The sequence below is a fragment of the Alligator mississippiensis genome, chromosome 3 (assembly GCF_030867095.1).
Source record: "Alligator mississippiensis isolate rAllMis1 chromosome 3, rAllMis1, whole genome shotgun sequence".
Classification (NCBI taxonomy): domain Eukaryota; kingdom Metazoa; phylum Chordata; order Crocodylia; family Alligatoridae; genus Alligator; species Alligator mississippiensis.
This window is the reverse complement of record NC_081826.1, coordinates 282,644,154-282,665,703: the sequence shown is the minus strand read 5'-3', so window position 1 is coordinate 282,665,703 and position 21,550 is coordinate 282,644,154. Positions and strand designations below refer to the sequence as shown.

The 21,550-nt window shown below is 44.0% G+C and overlaps 1 protein-coding gene across 7 annotated transcripts in view; it reads left to right on the top strand.

Annotated features, from left to right (window-relative positions):
- Positions 1 to 7,237: 7,237 nt before the first annotated feature.
- Positions 7,238 to 21,550, top strand: part of ZNF532 (zinc finger protein 532) — an 88,876-nt gene continuing 74,563 nt past the window's right edge. The window contains exons 1-2 of one of the 7 annotated variants that reach the window (XM_019495968.2): positions 8,818 to 9,147; positions 9,570 to 9,678. Coding sequence is in view for 1 of the 7 variants with exons in the window: in XM_019495966.2 (XP_019351511.2) it covers positions 9,065 to 9,113 (49 nt within the window). In the remaining 6 variants the exon portion in view is untranslated. Of the gene's footprint in view, positions 7,530 to 8,817; positions 9,148 to 9,569; positions 9,679 to 10,529; positions 10,822 to 21,550 lie in introns of those variants that run through there. The other 6 variants (XM_059725262.1, XM_019495970.2, XM_059725260.1 and 3 more) reach the window with 6 other exon arrangements.

Below are 21,550 nucleotides of genomic sequence, written 5' to 3'. Positions count from 1 at the left end.
TGGGGGGAGCAGTAGATATACTGGAGGGTAGGGCTAGGATTCAGAGTGACCTAGGCAAAGTGGAGGATTGGGCCAAAAGGAATCTCATGACATTCAACAAGGACAAGTGCAAAATCCTGCACTTAGGACAGAACAATCCCAGGCACCAGCACAGACTGGGGGCTGACTGGTTGGGCAGCAGCTCTGCAGAAAAGGACCTGGGTGTTACAATGGACTATAAGCTGAATATGAGCCAGCAGTGTGCCCTTGTTGCCAAGAAGGCTAACGGCATCCTGGGCTGCATTGTTACAAGTGTTGCCAGTAAGTCAAGGGAAGTGATTTTTACCCTCTGTTCAGCACTGTTGAGGCCACATCTGGAGTACTGTGTCCAGTACTACAGAAAGGATGTGGACAAATTGAAGAGACTCTAGCAGCACAAAAGATGAGGGTGTTGAGGGACATGACTTTTGAGGAAAGACTGAGGGAACTGTGTGTATTTAGTCTAGAGAACAGGAGACAGAGAAGACTTAACAACAGCCTTCAACTACTTGAAAGCGGGGTTTAAAAGAGGATGGAGCTAGACTGATCTCATTCATGGCAGATGACAGAACAAGGAACAATGGTCTCAGGTTGCAGCAAGGGAAGTTTAGGTTAGATATTAGGAAGAATTTTCTCACTAGAAGAGTAGTAAAACACTGGAACAGGCTACCCAGAGAGGTGGTGGAAGCTCCATCCTTGGAGGTTTTCAGAACTTGACTAGACAGAGCTTTGGCTGGGATGATCTAGTTGGGCATGGTCCTGCTTTGAGCAGGGGTTGGACCTAGATGACCTCCTGAGGTCCCTTCCAAACCTAACTTTCTCTGATTCTCTGATTCAGGGAGACCTGGGCATTCATAAGCTATAGCTAACATCCGACAAGGTGAGATGTAACCATGGGTGACTGGTGCCGCCTTAGTCAGGGGGTCCCCCCTGTGACCAGTCCTGAAGACTGGGGGGTGGGTCCCCCATGGCTGATCTCACTGCCCGAGGGGGCCTCCGCAGCCAATTCCCACGATGGCAGATCGTTGCGGCCAGTCGCTGCAACCACTTCTGGGAGTGGCTGCAGCCGCTTCTGGGGGCGGCTGCAGCGATTGGCTGGCACTTGCGGTGGGGGGCAGGGAGGGGCCTGCCCATCACCTAAGTGGCAAGCATGGCTGGTCAAGCGATGCACCAGCACTCTCAGGGGGTGCATGTGCACCCCCATGCATCCCCTACGCATCGCCACTAGACGTAACCTATGAAAGCTCAGGTCTCTTTGAACAAATTAGCATATAAAGTACCACCCTGTCCTGTCTTCTGCATAAAACACAGTTGATACTTCAAAAATTTAAACATCTGCAGTTTTTAATGTCAAATTGCACTGAATTCTAGTAACATTTTATTCTGAATCTGAAGAATGTAGGAAAACCTTTCCTCAAAGGTCATGGTATGATTTCCCTTAGCACATGATTGATTTCTTTGAATAAATCTAAAGCTTATTTTTAGAACCACTTTTATAATTTATGGTCACAAAATCTAGTAGAAGATATGTTTTAATGCCTAAGAAGAAAGATGGTTATTTTGGCAAGAAATATCTAGAGAACAATACTTTGGGCATTTAAATGTCAACATTTGCCAGTTTGGTTTTAAATGGCCACTGGGAAAGGGATTTTTGTTTGGTTTGTTTTGTGGTTTTTTTGCAGGGGGGGTTTACAATTGTTACTAAAGTGCCAGAAACATTATATTTGCATTTTAAATGTGAATGCTTAGAAAACCATAATAAAAGTAGAGCTGCAAGTGCTATGGGATTGGAACTGAATAATCTAATAGTGTTTTTACGAATAACATGATTCAACAAACTTTAGGATTAAGACGAAGTAGCAAATAAGGTTGATGGAGCTGATCAAATTTTTACTGTGAGTTACAGACACTACTAGTAAAGAAAAAGGTTTAGTGACTGTATTTCTCATTCCTTGATTAAAATGTGGATCTTTAATTTACAGTGGAAAAAAGTGATGTATAAAGCAGCAGAGTATAGATAATTACTTTCTGTACTTTCTCATAAGGCTTGACTATCTCTTTGATATCGTTTATGCTACAATTCCAAAATTAAATGGGGAAAGTAATTTTGATTGTGTAAACATAATTTCCTCACCCCCAAGGGAAAAAAAAGCCTGGCTTCTCTCTTTTTGGTATTTAAAAGCAATTTGTTCCTAGCTATATTTAATACAATTAAAACTCTGACTCTGATACAAAAAGAAGTAAAATTGCCCAAAGCTTTCAACTCCTGTACCATAGATAAACCTTAAAAAAAATTGGAAAGTGTCATATGGCATTAATATGGTGTTTACTGCTACATCAAAGGAAGAATTCCTTGAGCTGTGATAGCACTTTGCTGGACAATAGTTTTGATCTAATGGCAGGCTGTGACTGGTGCCATCTGAAGAATGGTGTCTTGATTACGATGGGTTTAAAAGTGGGAGCAGAAGGATTAATCAAGGGGAATTAAGTATACACTATGATCTACTTGGGAAAGGCTTACCACTCCAGATATGGTCCTGGCTATTAGGGACAGAAAGTGGTCCCCATATTGCAGCTATTCAGACAGCATAAGTGAAATACTCCGCTGATTTCATTCCAGGTTATAGCAGATGTTCACATCCAACTTTTGTTTCTTGTCTCTGCAGAAAGGCCAATGGATGAAAGAGGAAAGAAATTAAGGCACTGTTCTACCACCAGTTTTATTCACCCTAGGTACCCTCAGTGGGTGTAAGGTTTGCTCTTCTGTAATACTAAGGATCCCTACTAGGCTCAGCATTGAGCTAGTATTTCTGCCTGCTGTCAACAATAACAGGGTTTTTTTGGCAGAATTCCTTTTCTGCTCTCCCAAAAGGGTCCCCTTCCGTGTTCTATAGTGTTTTTTCCACAACAATCCCAAGGCCCTGTAGGGTCAATCTGTGGCAGGGAATGGCAGATCATTTCAGGTTGAATGCAACATAGGAGTGCAGGGTTATCCAGCTGGTGGCCATCCGGCTTCCTGCAGGCCTCAAGATGTTAATATGCAGCCCCTGGGCTCCTACTCAGTCTCTGCTGCTCCATCGCTTTGGTTGCAGCAGCAGCTGGTGTCTAAAAAGTCTCCCTCTTTCCTCCACCTTCCACATCCTGCCCTCACTCTAAAGGGTAGGGCAGCATGGAAGAGCACAACCCACCGTGCTAGAGGAGCACGTGGTCTAGGGCATAGTTTCTCAACCTGTGGTACATGGGCACCCCAACTCTCTCTCACCCTCTTTTCCTCTCAAAACTATGGCAAAAAATTTGGTGCGCCACACATTGCATGGCGCTTTAGATTCCCCAGTAATAATTTGGTGTGCCATGCTTTGCGCAGCACTGGGTTCAGCCCTCCTACCTTTGGCCAACATCACCTCTAGCCCAGGTACATATTTGAGTTGTGCACCCCTCGTGTAAAAGGTTGCAACTCTACCCACACTAGATCAGACATCTGTCGTATCACAGCCTTATATACACAGACCTTCTTCCAACATACGGCACACATTAGTCTGTAAGTATAAAATCCCCTGGAAAATTAAGTGTCGGGGTACTTATTAAAATTTTCAGAAGTTAGGGGGTACTTGCTACTTAAAAGGTTGAGAAACACTGGCCTAGGGCACCTGCGTGGTATGGTGCAATGTGGGAGTCTGCAGCCAGGGAACTGAGGGTGGGGGCCAGGACACCCACATAGTGCAGGGGGGCTATGTATTGTGCTAATGCAGCCTGCACCACATTCAGCTCCCCTGGTGTGGCTCACACAGTATGCAGTCCCCAGCCCCTGAGAAGTTGGACAGCCCTGTAGTAAGGAACAGAGAGGAGAAGATTCACCAGTAGGCAGACTTATCAGCTCTGAAAGTGTTGACTGCATAGATCATGTGTCTCTGGATGCCATCAAGTGAGTCTGGACAAATTCAAGCTACTCTAATTCTTCCCTTTGTGATAATAAATTAGTAAATGGAGTAAATTACACCCACGGCTGTGTCCCCAATAATCAACTGAAACACATTTGTGTGTGGATGGTCATGTTGGAGTGATGTAGTAGCCATGGTGGTTCAGGAAATATGCTAGAGGCAAGGATTTTATGGGTGATACCTTTGTTTGGACTGACTGCATGGTTGGAATAGACTTAGATAGGCTTTTTTGAATGCAGCGCATTCTTCAGGTCATGTGTAGAAATAAGGTGTTCTGGAATTAATTATGGGGGGGTAACTATTGATAGTTCAGAAAGTGGTAGTTAGCCTGAAAGCAATCTGACAAACAAGTTGTTGCTTAAGAAAGCATATACTTCTCTGAATTAGTTTATAATGTGCCACTTTGATCTGCCTTCTGCCTGCCAATAGTAAAGGCAAGGTCAAAATCCCTATAAAACCTGTTAGGTCCTTCCAAATCAAAACTGAAAGGAATAGGCTGTGGAGAAGTTTGCATTGCCATTGCCTATTACAATCATGCTGTGGGGACAAGCAGAAAGATTTTTGTCCTAAGGGCTGGCACCATTCGTAAAATGTTGCTGGAAATGTTCTAACTAGTATTTGGCTGAGATTATGTCTGTTTAATTCCCCAGACCTAAGGAAGGGCATTTTGTGGAGTATGCTATTTAACATCTCTCTCTTATAAAAGGTATTAATGCACTTCATAAATCCAGCTTTTAGCATATTCCTTGGACTGCTGTGGCTACAACAACTTCCCTACTACTGTGAATGTTCAATATTTATACTGTAAAATAATATTAGGGAGGGTCAATTTTCTTTCCACAGAGATGTCAAGGACACTTGAGGGAAAGGAAAACAGTAAGCAAGTCTGAAATATGGCATGCTCAAAATACCTGTATGCCATGCATAGGGTGAATATATATTTAACAAGATATTATGGAATATCTAGCATTTCTAGGACAATTTTGGGTAGGTGCCATCTTCCTTATCTTAGGATACAAGCAGCATATGGGAGCCCAGGATAAGAGAAAGGAAATTTGTTTTAATTTTGGTTTAACCTGACAACGGCAGCAAAAAAACCCACACAGCCCCCCCCCCCCCCCCAACAAACAAACGAAAAACACGGTTTACTCTTTATCCAGGGAGATACTAGGATACAGTAAACAATAGGCCCTGAATCTACAAATGTCTTAGACAAAGCAGAGACCAGTGCCTGTGCAGTACTTCAGCCTTAGCTTAGATGAGCTTAGATATTATAACTAGTGCAGAATACATATTAGTTTATTCTTGCAAAGTATTCAGCAAATCCATTGAAAATAATTACTATAAAAAGAGTCAAAACCACTGTGTGACTAACGGATCCATTATTGTGCCAATAACTAATTTATTGTGATAATTATCTACTGTTTTGGTTAATATCAGAAGATATTTAAAGTTCTCATTCCACAAACTCATATGTATGGGTGGATTCTGGGCCCAAATACACCAGCTTGAAGAAATGAGGCTTTTAGAGGTCTCTTTCCTTAAGAAGATACATTAATACCAAGTTTGTAGCTCATAGTGTATCTGTTCTGGTTTCAGCCATGCTATGTGAAATGTTACTGTAGCATTCATTATTTTAAACAGTCTGCATGACTGTTCTATATATTCTAAGGGGGAGTGGAGGGGAAGAAGTAAAAGCCATGATTTCATGCCAAAATATAGAAAGTGAAAAACAGTAACATCTCAAACTTAGCTATTTCAATGCCATTATTGTGGTGCTATAATTAGTCATTCATATGTAAAGTTTCAAACAGCAGAAGTGATACAACACACTTGTACAATATGCTGTCCCATGATAGGAGGAAAAAAGGGTCAAGCCATGAAATTAATGGCAGGTTGCTTTACAATGAACAAAAGGCTATTCCTACACAGAGCCTGTAGTATTCATGCTACAAGATATCACAGTCAAATGATACAGGTGAATTTTTAAGAGTGCAGATCATTTTTGATTAATAATCTCTTTAGATAAGAGACAGTATGAGGCCAGAAACACCCCTCTGCCCCGAGGTTTTCAAGAGCTAAGATTAATTTTAAAAACTTCTTCAAGCCTTTAAAAATATAGATATACATAATGAAAAGAGTTTGAGTATTAGAAGCTTGAAGCCACCCCTGACCACTAAAGGCAGTGGTATTGTTTGCACATGAGCCAGAAACTGAAACTGCCAAGAAACAAAAGTGAAACTGATTATTCCTTGTCTACGCCTAGTGAAATGCAGATAATCAGCACTGGGAATAAAAGATGTTTCTGATATTTTAAATTCCTGCTGATGTTAAAATCCACAATGAAGAAATAATAATAATAAAAGCCCCAGATGTGCCATTTTAGTTTAAAAAATCTGATTCCCAACTGCATTTTCCCTTATTGGAAGCCAAATAAAGCTAAAGAAAGCCAGTGCATTAGGATGTAAATTTTCTAGTACAGGAGTCAGAAAAAAACCCAACACCTTATGGCAAAGCATGCCGCTTCCTTGTTACTCCATAGCACCCTGCACCCTTGAGTGTCTTGGTGCTTCCTAAGACTGAATGACTCAAGCTTGTACAACATCCCCAGGAGGTTAGGAAATATTGTTCCCATTTTACAGGTGGTGAAAGTGTGGCACGAAGACCGATTTGTTTGTGCTCCCAGCAGACAAGTATGAAAGCGCTAGGGCCAAAACCCAGATGTGTGGCTGTTTGCTGTCACAGCTGGCTGCCCCATCCACGACCCTGACAGAAAACAGGCAGAGGTGGTACTGAATAGAAACTCGGGGTCTCAGCCTCACTTGGCAGGGGAAGGGGGTGGGTTTGTCCCTGCTTCTGAACATGACAGCTGCCCTGCTACAGGTCCCTTGTGTTAAAAAAGGGCCAACAAAAAACCAAGCAAACCAAGCCAGTGGCTTAAGGTTAAAAAAAGTAGAGGGGAGGCTGCCGCTGCTGCTGCTTTGCTGGTTCCAAAATGCCTGGCCTGAGCCCTGCTCTTGCATTCAGCACCATTTTCAGCCTCAGCTTCTAAAATGCCCGGCTCGCAGCTGCTGGTGCAGAGCCGCAAGCCCCGGCGCCAGGGCCTGCTACAGAACAAAATGAAGGGGAAGGGAAAAAAAAAAAAGCCCTGCAGGAATTGCAGCTCTCCTGGTCCGCGATTCCAACATGTAGGGCTGGCTTTTAACTCCTTCGCCCTCTCGCCGGCTGCCTCCTTCCCCCACCCCTCGCCGGGCTCCCGGGTTTCTCGGGGAAAACGCTGCGCTCGCCCCTGGAAAAGCGCCCCCCGCCTTCCCCGCACTCGAGGGAGAAGTTTGCGGCGGGCTCGCCCGGGAGAGCTCTCCCCCCCTCTTTACCAGCCCGAGAAGCACCCCCCCACCCCCACCTTTTCCTCCAGTCCCAGCAAGAGCCTCTCTCTCTCTCTCTGCCATTATGTTCAACCATCTTTTAAACCAGGCCTCTCTGCAGGCTGCTGTGGCAGCGCCAGAGACCTTGGCCATGCCTGCCTGAAGCCCCCCCCGGCCGGAGCAGCCCCCGGCTGCGGGTCCGCAGCAGGTCTGTTTGCATGGGGGTGCGGGCGTGTGCATGCCGGGGGGCGCTGGCTCCCCCGCCGGCCTGGCTCGCAGCTAGGCCCTCGCGTGCGCCCGGCCTGGCTGGATGCAGCAGCCGCTGCTGCTCGCCGGGCCCGGCCTGGCGCTGCGCTGCGCTGCCGGCCGCGGGAAGGGGGTGCCGGGTGCCCGGCGCCGGGCGGGAGCAGCCGCGGGCAGCGAGCGGGGTCAGCCGGGCGCCGCGGCTGCTGCTGCTGCAGGGGCCGGCCTGGCCGCATCGCCCCGTCCTCCTCCTCCTCCTCCCTGCGCCCCGGGGCCCCCCAGCCCCCGCCCGGGGCTAGCAGCCTGCCCCAGCGGGGGAGGGGAGCAGAGATGCCCTAGCTGCGGGCCAAGGGCACAGAGGAGCTGCGGAGATGCCCCCAGGTGGGGGGTGGTTCAGGGCAGGGGGCTTGGTGCAGGCCAGGGAGGGCTCCTGGCCAGCACCCAGAGGCCGAGGGTGAGCGGGGGCCACATGGACGAAGAGCGGACCCCATGGGCGCAGAGAGGAGCTCGGCGAGGCGAGGCGAGGCGCTCCCCCAGGGCCGAGAGGGGTGGGTGCCCATGAGGCCTTGGTAGGAGCCACACCAGCCCTCCGGGGAGTAGCTCCCTCGCCTCCCAGGCCCCTCGCACATGTGGGGACCGTGAAGCAGGAGGACCTGGATGGGGGTCAAGTGGCGCAGCCAAGAGAAGAGCAGCCTGGCCTCCCTGCCCCCCACCCTGTGCTCCCTGCAGGGCCGGGGGGCAGAGCAGGCAGGGGCTGCCCAGCAGCGCCCATCCCGAGTGCCACGAGGCGGGTTGAGAGGCGAAGAATTGCTCCTGGCGCTGGGACGGGCGACGGGGCCAAGGATGGCCGTCGAGGTGGATCTGCTTTCGGGGGGAGGCGAGAAGCTCCCTGTAGCTGCGTGCAAGGGAGGAAGGGAAGCCGTGTTGTTAGAGCCACCCCAAGTCCGGCGAGGAGCTGGGAGGGTAGGAGACGTCTGTTAGCAGCTGCCTGGCTGCTGCGGGCACGAGGGGGCAGATCTGACGTGGCTCTGCAGCCACCCTTGTGCTATGGGGAGCAGAGGCAGAGGAGCCCATGGTTAGCAGTCTCCTCAGCGCTGCGGCCGAGTCTGCCTCGTGCAGCAAGAGAGATCCTATGAGGATTTTTATTGCGGTCTCTTTGTTAGCTACAGACACACGCACACACTCACAGCTTTCAGCCAGGTTGTGGGAGGTAAGTGGGGGAGGAGAGGAAGGGGACGTGGGTGGTGTGGAATTGGGGTGTCAGAAGGCGTTGGGGTGTGGTTGGGGTCGACTGAGATCGGGGGCCACGGTTGCAATTGCCCCTACACCCAGAGAAGAAAGAGCCCCTGCGATTTTCAGGGACTTGTTGGCAACTCAGCGAGGGTTGCCATAGCTTTTTATGTAGGGTGACCAGAACCGGCTGAAACTGGTTTGAGGCAGATCAGCTCCTGAACACAATGCAGTCACTGAGCTACTACAGTGGGATAGCTTCCTCCCTTCATGGCAGCCAAAAGCAGAGGAGCTTGCAGAAAGATACCATCCCAAAACAGTATGTGAATGCACACTTTAGACACACTGCACTGGTATGTGGCTAATGTAGTCATAAAGGATTCTGTATATAAATGTACATATTTGCAGTAACTGAGATTACTTTGGCTTTTCATGCCTTTTTATGCTTAAGGAATGGGCAAGAGCTGAGATTTATGACCCTTATTAAATATTTTTGTTTTGCAATGGAGGGACACTGGTTATGCAGTCTATTTTAAACTAAACTACATAAAATTGATTGAATGATTTGTAATTGTAGCTATGCTTGTGACTGAAGAATGCTGCTTTGCATGCTGTTTTATTTACAGGGTGCTGTCTTGTGGTTTTCTTCTTTAGAAGACGTTAAGGGGGGTGCTGTGTCTTTCTGAAAGGCCAAAAGGAAACAATATTGTTGTAGAATTGCGCATAAAAGCATTGCAAAGATGCTGTAAGGCATACTCTTTTTTTTTTCTTGTAGGCCTATTGATTGGGGCTGCCTTTAACCCTTTCATATTTGCAGAGGTAATGCATCTGTGACAGTAACTGAGCATTGGCTAAAAAATCTTTCAAAGGTCAAGGTTCACAAGGTGAGATATGGTATTTTGAATATGAATATAACAATAGCATGAAGGTCTGTGTATGCGAAAACTAAATCTGACTCCTGATTGTACACTTGGCACACTGGTGAAGGAACAATGGTTTAAGTGTAGGTGAAGAAATGCAGTTAACCTCATCCAGGCTTAATGGTATTAAAGCTATTGTTTGTGAAGACTTGGATATCTAAGCTAAATGCAGTATCTTCCTTTTTATATTTAATAGATGGACATTTTCACTATTCAGTCATGAAGAATAGGCCTCTGAGTGACAATCATAAATTGTGGACCACATGGCTGTGAAGTGTTCTGCATTGCACTACTATATTACACATTGAGAATTTTCCATCTAATTACCTAAAGGTTTGATTGCCTGGCCAGATCCAGGTAGCCTTGTGCTTATTTCCCACATTGAGACTTTATTGTTTAAACAGGCATTTAATGTATTTTATGAATAAAAATATATACAATATATTGAGTTGATGGTGTTTCTTAAACTGTATTACCCTGAGAGAATTTTGCAGTCAAGTGGAAGGATATATCTTAGAGGTTTGATGGAGCTCCAGTGGATTATTAGTGGCATAAATTACAATACTGTGCAGTAATGAAATAAGAATAGGAAACCGGATGGGCAGTGCATCAGCTGCTAAGGGGTGACTACTTTTAACTCAAAGCTTCACAGCAATGGATAATGGCTAGGATTTTTTTTGCCTCATACAAAAAATAAATGTATACTTAGATTTGAGCTGGCATTTGCATCTTATACTGAAAGCTGGAGGCTTCAGGGAGAGAGAGAGGGGGAGAGAGAAGAAAGCAGTAATGAATATAGCAAAGGGAAGAACAAAGGCTGTTAGAGCTTACACATTGGAACACTAAACATTTTGCCTTGGGGATTCTTTTGCTAGAACTGTTACTTCCTAAAACAGGAAATCAGCAACTCTAGAATCTTATCCACTATGATTTTAACAATTCTAACCAGCCCTGGCTGATAGTTGGTCTTGTAAGTCTCCAATCAAGAAAAATATGAAGGAAAGCATTGAAAATGAGTTTGATTCTAGCGTGATAATGAGGTTTTTTCCTCTTACGTTCAGCAGATTAAGTAGACAGTCTTAAATGCCTTGAGAATTTTTGGATTGGGTAAGTTTTATGGTGGCTGATGATAGGCAGGGTATCTGCATCAAAGAGTGACAAATATAAAGGAACCTTGCTCTTTCTGACTGCAGTAGATTACATAAGGTATTTAGAAGTGAATTGTAGTACAGTGAAAGTAGCATGCTAATGTTTAGCCTGAAAATACTTTGTATACTTTTTAATGTATTGTTTCTCAGATTAGGGTGGAAAATAGCTTGCATGCTAGAGCAAAATGCCTAATAAGTCACTATGCTATGATTTTTTCTCATGTTTTACATAATTTGAGTGCAGAAGTTCTATATTGACTATAGACATCTGTAGCAGAATTATGCTTGCAGACATGAATTCATGTTGCATGCTAGGAACAGTATTTATTGCTGCTGCTGATGCATACTCTTTTCCAAGTGTCAGCTAAAATTCATATGGTGACATGAGAGCACCTTTAGTTTCCCTTTTTTACTACCAGAACAATAAGCTGTTTTAAAGTTGTAAGTACTTGAACTGTCACAAAACTCAGTGTATTTGTTGCACCTGGATTTTGGAACTAGATCTGTATTATGCATTTTTTTTAGCAAAGGATGTTTTACATTTGTGAGGAATTGTATACTGTAACCTGAGAAACCTGAATAGATGATGATTTATATGGTACTTATGCTGTGGGATTTTCTTTTTCTTATAGTTTAATATATTCATAAATGCTGTTCACCCAGAAATTTTGATTTTGCACGTAGGCCAGCCTTTTCAGTGGAAAATGCTACTTCATGTTGGAGGGTTGGTCCCCTCTGTCTGTAATCATGAGCTCATCTTGCATTGAAGCTTGTCTCTGGTATTTGATCTTGAGCAGAGGGATAATGCTTTAGCAGGTTTCAAGTCTCCTTTGAATGAAACAATTGGGTTTGTTTTTCTTGGAAGCTTGACTATGTGGTAGAGCATGAATATGTATAACGTATTCTGATTCCTGGGAGTAGAAAATATTGACCTTAATATTTAAAAGGCCTGTTCTTTGCTGGTATTAGAGGCAGGCCCCGCCTGACTTGGAGCACTCTCTCTGAGATTGCCTATAGCTGCTTCATGCTGCTTTGGAGCAAGAATTGCCATTCCCTATGCAGAAGGTTGTGCTAGTCTGAGTGGAGGAAATAAACTGGAAAAAAGGGTCTTGTCAGAACATTAGCCTTGTTTCCATTACATTTGTGATCTCAAGAGCCTGTTGGTTACCATTAGAAATCCTTCTGTTGATATGTTCTAGCTAATTTTATGTACAAAAAATACCAGATTTGAAGAGTAATAAACAGAAAAAGAGAAGTTTGGGGATTATAGGTAGGGGGTTGCTTGTTTTGTTTTGTTTTTTGAGATTGGCTTCAATTTAAAGAGAAGAGACCTTAAACTTGGCATACATTATTTAAACGAATCTGTTGGCAAAATATGGGGAATTTTGTATCAGCCAGCTGTAAAGGTGATTTCAGCATCAGAGGTTATAGGAAAGGAAGCTTAGTGAGTCCACTTTGGAAAATATTCCTTCTGGATGCAAAGCCAGAACTAGTAATAATAAACTTTGAAAAGCCCTGCTTGGTTCTCTCTGACCTAAAAGAATGGGACAAGAAGGTCTTTGAGTGGGAGGGACAACCTGATAGAAGGGAAATGGGTGGATTTCAGAATACTACCCTCCTCTCTTTATCTTTCTCCTTCCTGTTTCTTCTTCCCAATGAAATTAGCTCTAAATTAGCCACACACTTTGCTGTCAGTAGTTAAAAATGCAAAAAGGAAACAGATTTCTGATTCAAGTGTCAAAAGAGTCGTCATAAACTGGGTGTGATTTTATTTAAATCATGGAAAATCTCAATGCATCTTGGTGCTTTTTTGTTTTTTAAATGTGAGGGATTTCTTATCTTAATAGTAATGACTGTGAAAACAAAGACTAACTTCTCAACAAATCAAACATTAAAAGGATCCAAGATAATAGCAGCCATCAACTGAAATCAAAACAAAATGGCAAATTACCAGCTGTTATTTCCAATTGTAAGTATAGGTTAGCCTGTGGTAACCTGTTGGCAACCAGCAAACTACTGAAGTTTCTTTTATAGATAAAAATCTATTACAATAAAAGAACATGGCTGATTTGAGTGTTCCATAATTTGTAAAAGCTAAACTACAAATACAATGTGGGTGTCTTTGCCATACCTTACAGTAAAGATATTCAAGCAGAGCTCTGTACCCAGGTCCTGTATTCCCAAGACTCAAAACATGATCCCAGGAGCAGACTTTGGTTATAGGAGTTTGGGCATAGGGTTTATAGGAAGGTGGGGAAATAGGATGCTGGTTTCCAGTTGTTTGCTCAGCCTGGCTGCAAATGCTATTGATCTGTGTGTGGAAGAATGAACGTGTTTCTCAATGTCTCCTGAGGACCCCAAATTCTCTTGTTTACCAGGGAAAAGGGCATTGCTCATAGACTTACATCCTCAGCCAACCTCCATGCCAAATTATAGAACTATACTATGGACCCAGAACTATACTATGAACTGCTTCTCTTAGGCACGCAGATCTTTATCTCTGTGGGGTTTCCCTGGCTTCATCCTGCACAATCCCAAACAGAGCACTTAAGAGTCTCACTTTCCTTAAGTAATTTCTTAAAATAGCACATTACTTGAGCTCAGAACCCCATTATTTTTACAAAACAAACAATATGAAGCATTGAAAGTAATAAAAACCAGACTACAGCCATCAAAATCACGTGCTCGTGTAGTCATGTGTTGTCTTCGTTCATTACTTGTTTCCTTTGAAGCATTTGCTAATTCACAAACCTTCAGTAATTAATATTCATAGATTCATAGATGCTAGGGTCAGAAGGGACCTCAGTAGATCGAGTCCGACCCCCTGCATAGGCAGGAAAGAGTGCTGGGTCTAGATGACCCCAGCTAGATGCTTATCTAACCTCCTCTTGAAGACCCCCAGGGTAGGGGAGAGCACCACCTCCCTTGGGAGCCCGTTCCAGACCTTGGCCACTCGAACTGTGAAGAAGTTCTTCCTAATGTCCAATCTAAATCTGCTCTCTGCTAGCTTGTGGCCATTATTTCTTGTAACCCCTGGGGGCACCTTGCTGAAGAAAACCTCACCAATTCCCTTCTGTGCCCCCGTGATGAACTTATAGGCAGCCACAAGGTCGCCTCTCAACCTTCTCTTGCGCAGGCTGAAGAGGTCCAGGTGCCCCAGTCTCTCCTCATAGGGCTTGGCCTGCAAGCCCTTAACCATACGAGTGGCCCTTCTTTGGACCCTCTCCAGGTTCTCCACATCCCTCTTGAAGTGCAGCGCCCAAAACTGCACGCAGTACTCCAACTGCGGTCTGACCAGCGCCCGATAGAGGGGAAGTATCACCTCCTTGGATCTGTTCGTCATGCATCTGCTGATGCACGATAAAGTGCCATTAGCTTTTCTGATGGCTTCATCACACTGCCGGTTCATGTTCATCTTGGAGTCCACTAGGACTCCAAGATCCCTTTCCACCTCTGTGCCACCCAGCAGGTCATTCCCTAGGCTGTAGGTGTGCTGGACATTTTTCCTCCCTAGGTGCAGCACTTTGCATTTCTCCTTGTTGAACTGCAAGGAGAAATTCAATCTCTCAGTCACTGATATGGATTAGCAAGGTCCTGTTTTGTTCTAAGAATGGGCAAATACAGGAACAATCAGTTGGAATATTATTTTAGTAAAGGAATTGTTATCCCTTCAGAAATATTTGTTTTTGGCATTGGCTTCATTACAATGCCAAACAATAATATGCTGTTTTAATAGGTGATAATGTTAGAAAGTATATTTTTCCCTCTATAGTCATTCTGATTTTCTTCCAGCACCTAACATAAAAACCGGTTTTATAAACAAAAATGAACCACTGCTGTCATGGAAGTGTGCTATTCAGAGAAGCAGGATCACAGAAACTCGTTCGTTCACTTCTCTTCCCTTTCATTCCAGAATCTTCTGTTAATGAAATGACTAAATATAAACCTGAAAAGTGCTCTATATGTAGATCTTCTATTTTTAAGCAGTCTGAAATGTACTCCTTTTAAGAAACAAAATGAGGCTAACTTGGGTTGGTTTGGATGAGCCTCCTTCTTGGGATGAGCCTCCTTCTTGGGTCCTTCAGACATGAGTTTCCTGGACCTTGCTTGAGCATAGACCTCCAACTGCACTCTGCTTTTGTGGATAGGAACAAACATGCTATGGAAGATCTCCAACGTCTTTTTCATCTGAGACCTAACTCAGTTTTAAACTGTTATCTCACAAGGTGAAAAACTACCCCGATTCATTCACACAAAAATATACCTTGTGCACAAAAATATACCTGTGTTTCTATACATCATCACTTTTTAAGGTGGAAATAACGTTTACTGTAAATTTATATTGTGTCTTATGCCATAAAGCTTAGTTCTGTTGTGGGCAAAGTTAATGTACATTTGAAAATACCAAGAAAGTAGATTTATATAGTGAGGGTTGCTGCATTTTAAAAGCACTAGGAAGTTTATTTTGAATGTATTTGGGTATCTTGATGCTTGGGTGGTAGAGCATATGAACTGAGATAAGGAAAATTAACATTCAAGCCCTAATGATTTCCTTAGTCTTTAGTGATTATGATACAGGAAATAAAGCTGAAATCCTTTGAAGTCCTTAGTAGACTATGGAGTAGAGCTTTAAACTGTTTCTTAGCCAATGGTCACGGGTAGGATCATTATTGTTCATAAACATAATTCATTACTTTTTTGCCATGGGTGTTCATTTGAAAGTTTTAATATTGAAAAAAAAATTGCTAGCAGTCTTCTTATGGCGATGTTTGCCTTCCTGAGAAAAATCAGTAGAACATTCTTTGCGAATATCTGAATTAAGTTGAAAATACTAGGGTCTGTTTTGGTACAAATTTGTCAGAAGCTCTGAGATACACCAGCACTTCAGCAAAAAATGATAAGGGAAACTAAAGGCATCTGTTTAACTTGGTGGCAGAATACCCTGGTGGGGTTTGATCTGAGCTTTGCCTGTGGGAGTAGATAGACAGGCTTCTCTTCATTCAAAAATAAATCAGTGAAGATGCTCTGAAGTTGTCCCCAGTGGCTGGTCTCAAACACATTGGAGACCATTGTCTAAGCTGCCTCCTAGAATTACTCTGGAGCCACTTTACAACTGTACTGCCAAGTTTGAGGTGTGCATGTGGGAGTGAATAGCCAGTTGGTGTTTGGGGCCATCCTGGCTGGTACATGCTGTGCTTTGACTTTATAATGCCATGGGTAAAAAAGTTTTGCTCTTAAAGAGCAAAGAGTCTTGTTACATTTCTGAAGTGGAGAGCTGTGGACTCTCCCACAGTAACAAATTGTGGAATCTTTGATAAGCCAGGAGGGGCATGTATGTCACACAAGGATGACGGGCATTACAGATTGTTGTTAAAGGGGCCTCATATATAGCCTACTGGGTGTTTCAAACCGTGCTGAATCATTATTTGAATTGTGTTTCTTATTTCTTGAAGAGGTGATGGTATTAGATATCTTATGCAACTAAGACACTGTTTTCGTTGCCTTGTAGTATTCAGCTTTATAATAAAATAATCACATACTGTTAAGGATCATTACAAATGTTCGTTATTATGGTGTGCAACATTTGGGGTTTGTCTATATGGGAAAATTTCCTGGCATAGCTGTACTGGGATATTGTTGTTGTTGTTGTGAGGTTGGCATAACTCATTGTGTGAATGTTCTATTCCAAAATTAAAGTGACTTGTTTGGGAGCAGACTGATTATCGCACGTTGAGGAATTTTTGTTCTAAAATAGAATGTCCAAGTAGGGACCGATATTGGTGTAGCTATAAACAGGTCATTTCTTTGTACAGATGAAAGAGACTTCACATTAGACACAAATAAGTCCAGTCTTAGCACTTACTATTTTTACATGCTCAAATATGTACTTAGTTTCTCAATAGACAAAAGATGTATGCTAAAGAATAAACAATTTAGTTCCGTCAGTAATATGAATTGGGGTAGCAAATGGTGTAGGGGTGAGAGAGGACGGAGGAGCTGGTTAAAAAACTTGGTGTTTTGCTCATTTTGGTTTGGAGGGGTTGATTTGGGCATATTCATATAGTGGCTGACTCCCCAGCCCCTTAAAATAATTATAGATGCACTTGTGGGAGTCCTTAAAGAAGTTCAGTTTAAAGAAACATTCAAAAAAAGGAGATGGGGTAGGACAATGGAGGGGTGGGGTGGGATAAGTAGAGGCAGAGTATAGGAAAGAAGGGGACCATAAGGCAATTTTAAGGAGTTCAGATTCATGGAAGAACCCCATGTAGTTTTAGCAGCTGTGGGAAGGAGTGAGAAAGGAGATGATGCAAATATGAGGCATACTGAAGGGCAGGAAGTTGAATTAGTAGAGATGGAAGCCAGCCAGGAAATGGAAGTGATGTTAGCACTTGGCATAGAGTGGAAAGATGAATGTGGTGACAGTGCTGGGAAATGGGGTAGGTTGGTGAAGATTTTGGAGGGAAGATGAGCTAATTTTTCATCATGCTAAGCATAAAGTTGGTAGGGAAATATCTTGAAATAGAAAACTGGTAAGGCAGCCTATAATGCGGCACTAGAAACAGGATGCAGAGAGAATAAATTTGCAATACATCCTCATAGAAGTGATAGTTGAAACTGGGCGAGTAAATAATGTTGCTCAACTATACAATTTACAGAGAGAAAGGGAAGAGGCCAGGACCTGTGCTAGGTCTTGCTACTTGGAAGGAGAGGACACTGGAGAATCAGCTGGAGTGAGTCAAAGAACTAAATAAATAACATTTTGCAAATGCTAAAGGAAGGATCTGGATGTCAAAACAGCAAATTGTTCATCAGCTGTACCACAAATAAGGGTGGAGGGGAAGGAAGAATAAAGATGGAGCATGTAAGGCCCAAGATGTGGTCCAGAAGCAGTTGTGAGGAGGCTCTAGGGTTTCTGAATATTAAAAAAGAACAGAAAACTATGCAAAGGACGGAGGATTATTTAGTATAGCCATGGCTATAGATCTTAAAGTGGAGCCCACATCTGCTTGTCTGAGGCAGCAGAACCATGCCTTTGAGCTCCTATTATACAGAGAGCTAAGCCCATCCACAAGGGAGGCTGCCAGGTTGTTAGTTTGGCCCACTGCAGACAGAGAAATATATGGGGTCAGGATGTTTTATATAGATTGCTTCACTTTCTCTTTGCCAATGAAGCAACAGAAACAAAAAACAAACAAAACAAAAACACCACCTAAACAAAAAAAAAAATCTAAATTTTAGCAGTAATTCACAGCAGCTTGATCTCATTTACCAATGCCCCCTACTCCGGTCTCTTGTTGCAGGCGCTGCAGCAGGCTAGCAGCCCCAGCGCTAAGACAAATCAAATGAAAAGGCCAAGACAAAGCAGGGCTTTACTTGTTCCTTTCCCTTGATGGAGGATATGAAAGGATAGTTTCAGACCAGTGCAGCCCCAGAGCTTGAGGGGGAGGGACAAAGAATCCCTGGAGTACAACCAAAATGCCTTCGTTAACTCTTTAAATGGTGCCTGGAGTACTGGAAGCAGCTACCAATACTAAGCCACTTAATGGTGTTTAAGTCACAGTCAATAGCAAAAATGAATTATCTGTACCTTCTGTGTTTCCAAGTGCATAGCTCCTGTGAGAGAGTTGCATTTAGTGAGGGCTTCTGGACACCAGAGCTGTAATGGCAAAGTCTTCTAGTCATGGTTTTCTTGCTGCAGCAGCTTTCTTCCCAGTTTGCCACAAGTCCACCTTTTCTCACATTGGAGCACATACTTTTTTCCTTTTCACCTTCAGCAGCCAGACTGTGGGATGTAAAGAACTGGACTGTTTTCAGTAGACAGAGCCATGAACACTAATCCCTGGTTGCCAGTTCCAGCTTTCCTAGGTAGCTCGTTAGGATTTGCCATCCTGTTTTGACAGTACATTTATCCAAAACAATAGCTTGACTGGAACTTGTGTGATGAACTGAAGTAGAATGATAAACAGGAAGAAGGTAAGAAGAGAATGAAACAACAAGGCTATATTTTTCCTTCAATTCAAAACTAGAGCCTCTGGAAGTAATTATTTTAGGGCAGCAATTTCCAGAGAAACAAAGATGTAAGCAGTTGGGAACATGTACTGTGAGCACAAAAGCAAAACAGACTTCATTTTTCTTCCAGAAGTTGATGCTGAAGGTTACATTTTGGTTAAAGGTATGGCTACTCATGGAGGGGACTTGCTTTCAACGAAAAAACTTCTAAAGACAATTGAGTAGAATTTTCTTGAAGAGGATTTATGAATTGTATCCTTAGGGCTTCATCATCTCTGGGCTTCTTTGCTTGTGATCTCTGGATGGACAAGCTTCCTGGCTGAGGTCCTATCATAATATCACAAAAGTGCAGGGCTTGGTGCAGCACCATGCAGCCATTTTCTAGCTAGTCTCATTTGGGGAAAGAGCTACTATAAACTGTTTTTTTTTTCTCCAGTCTCTTGAAAATGACTCCTTTATGCTTTGAAAAGCTTATGGGGAAAAGCTAGTTCAAAAAGAGACCTGGGACATGTCTACAGGTCTGTATCATACCCTCTGAAGTGAGAATTTCCTTGGTCTCACTTCATCACTTTGGACAGTGGGTTTCTAAACAGGGTGGTCTTTCACGGCCAGGTCTCAGTGCCGGCCAGCTGCCTGTTCTGGGCTAAACCCCTGCCTCGCTTTCCTGCCATGCCTTGATGCAAATAATATGAATGTTATTTCTAAGGTAGGAGGCTGCCCATTGTTCGACTTCTTAATAACAAGGGCCTAAGTACACACTCTGACCTCTCCTTGCACATGTCCCATGCCTCACAACTATTTCTTGGCCTAGCACTCGGCCTCCAACCTGGGGCATACACCAGGCCTTCATATATATGGTTTAGCACCTGGCCTCCAGTTGGGTGGCACACACCAGGCCTTCCATCCCTTATCCAGTATTCTATGTTGGCATATCCAGTACTTCCATATTGACACATCCAGTATTCCTATAGTCCCATTTCAGTATTTTGCTCTTCACTGGGGCCACTTACATTCCAGCCACCTCACTGGGCCACTACATAGCCCCTCACTGGGCCTTCTGCTCCCTCCTAGGGCCACAGTCAGCCCCACTGTGGGCCACTTCACTCACTCAACCCCTTTGGGCCACTTGGGATTTTGCACCCTGTGGGGCTCAGGTGGCTTGCGCTGTGCCTGGCCTCCTGCACTGGGGTCTCTCACCCGGTCATGCTCAGGTGGCTTACACCATTCCTGGCCCCACCACACTGGGCTCAGGTGTCCCCCTCTGGACTTGCCTGGCCCTGTCCCTTCCCTTGTTGGTAACCCTCCTGTAGAGGGGCTGGGGTTTTCAGGTACCCCTTCTTGCCTTTCATGGGGGGGGTGGGGGGGAAGGAGATAACTGGCCTAGAATTTCCTGAGGACTCCCCTGCCACAGGGAGTCCCACTAGGCCACCCTTCCCCGGCAGGGTGCAGTTTCAAGTCATGCCCAGGACCAGGAGCCTCCAAACCAGTCCCATAGCTCCTACCCTTACCTCCAAGATGTTCCAGGAGCAGCTCAGCCTGATGTTGCTTCCCAGCCTGCTCTGCTAAGACTGCTGCTTCAATCTCTGAGGGCCTGAGTTAAAATGGGGGCTGCTCCACCCCCTCAACCAATCCGAGGGTCCTCCTAGCATCATGTGCTAGCCTTGATGAGGCTAGCACCCACCTGCCAGCTGCTCCAATGCCAACTAAAAACCTTAAAGTGGCAGGCACTGCAGGTGCCCTGACACAGGGTTCTTCAAATAATTAGGAATGGATTCTATTTAGATTTATGTCACTACCCCAAATGCAGGGATTTTTACATACACTTGTACTGCACCCAAGAATGTCCTTCTCATGGTTTTACATTGTACCTTTGGGGACAATCATCCTCCATTCAGAGAGATTTCACTTTTGTGATAGAGTAGAAACAAGTAGTTTTGAACCTTCAATTTCTCAACAGATATCTAAGAAGATTCCTGTTGTAGACTTTCAACTTCACTCTAGAAACCATTTGTTTAAAGGATGTACTTTTCTATTAAACTGAGAGATGTATCTCTATTTGCACAGGTCACTGAATATTTCTAAGGCTAGAAATACATGTCATTTAATGAAGAAGATCAGCTGTGCTACAATGTGTCATGATGACATAGCTGATTGGCTTCACTGAAATGCACACTGCCCCTTGTCCTGCCCTGGGTGGTACAAGACCAAGGGGAGATGTGATCGTCCCACTTTCCCTGCTTAGCCAGGCCCAGGGCACAAGTCTTACTGAGCAGGGAAAGCACTACAGAGGTAACTGCAAGAAGGCAGCAAAGTCTATTGCCACCTTTTGTTGCATCGCTGATTTGACTTTTATGTGGCACAAGTGTATCAACGTCTATTTGCTTGGCATTTGTGCTGCCATAAAAATTTCCCCACCTTTACCCATCTGAAACAGGCACCCTTCATGGAAAAATCCTTGGTAGAGCCTTCCTTGCAAGACAAGTTCTTAAGTGGCTGGTAATGTACAGGACAAACCTAGCGGGCCTAAACAGCATGGCATCTCTTCTCTAGCCATGTACTGTGTGTAAATTTTCCATTAAAGGACTCTCATGTTTGGTAAATGCACGTAGCAGAAATGTCCTGTCTTAAGGATCCACTACAGATACTTCCTTAAATCATACAGTTGGAGAAGACTCAAT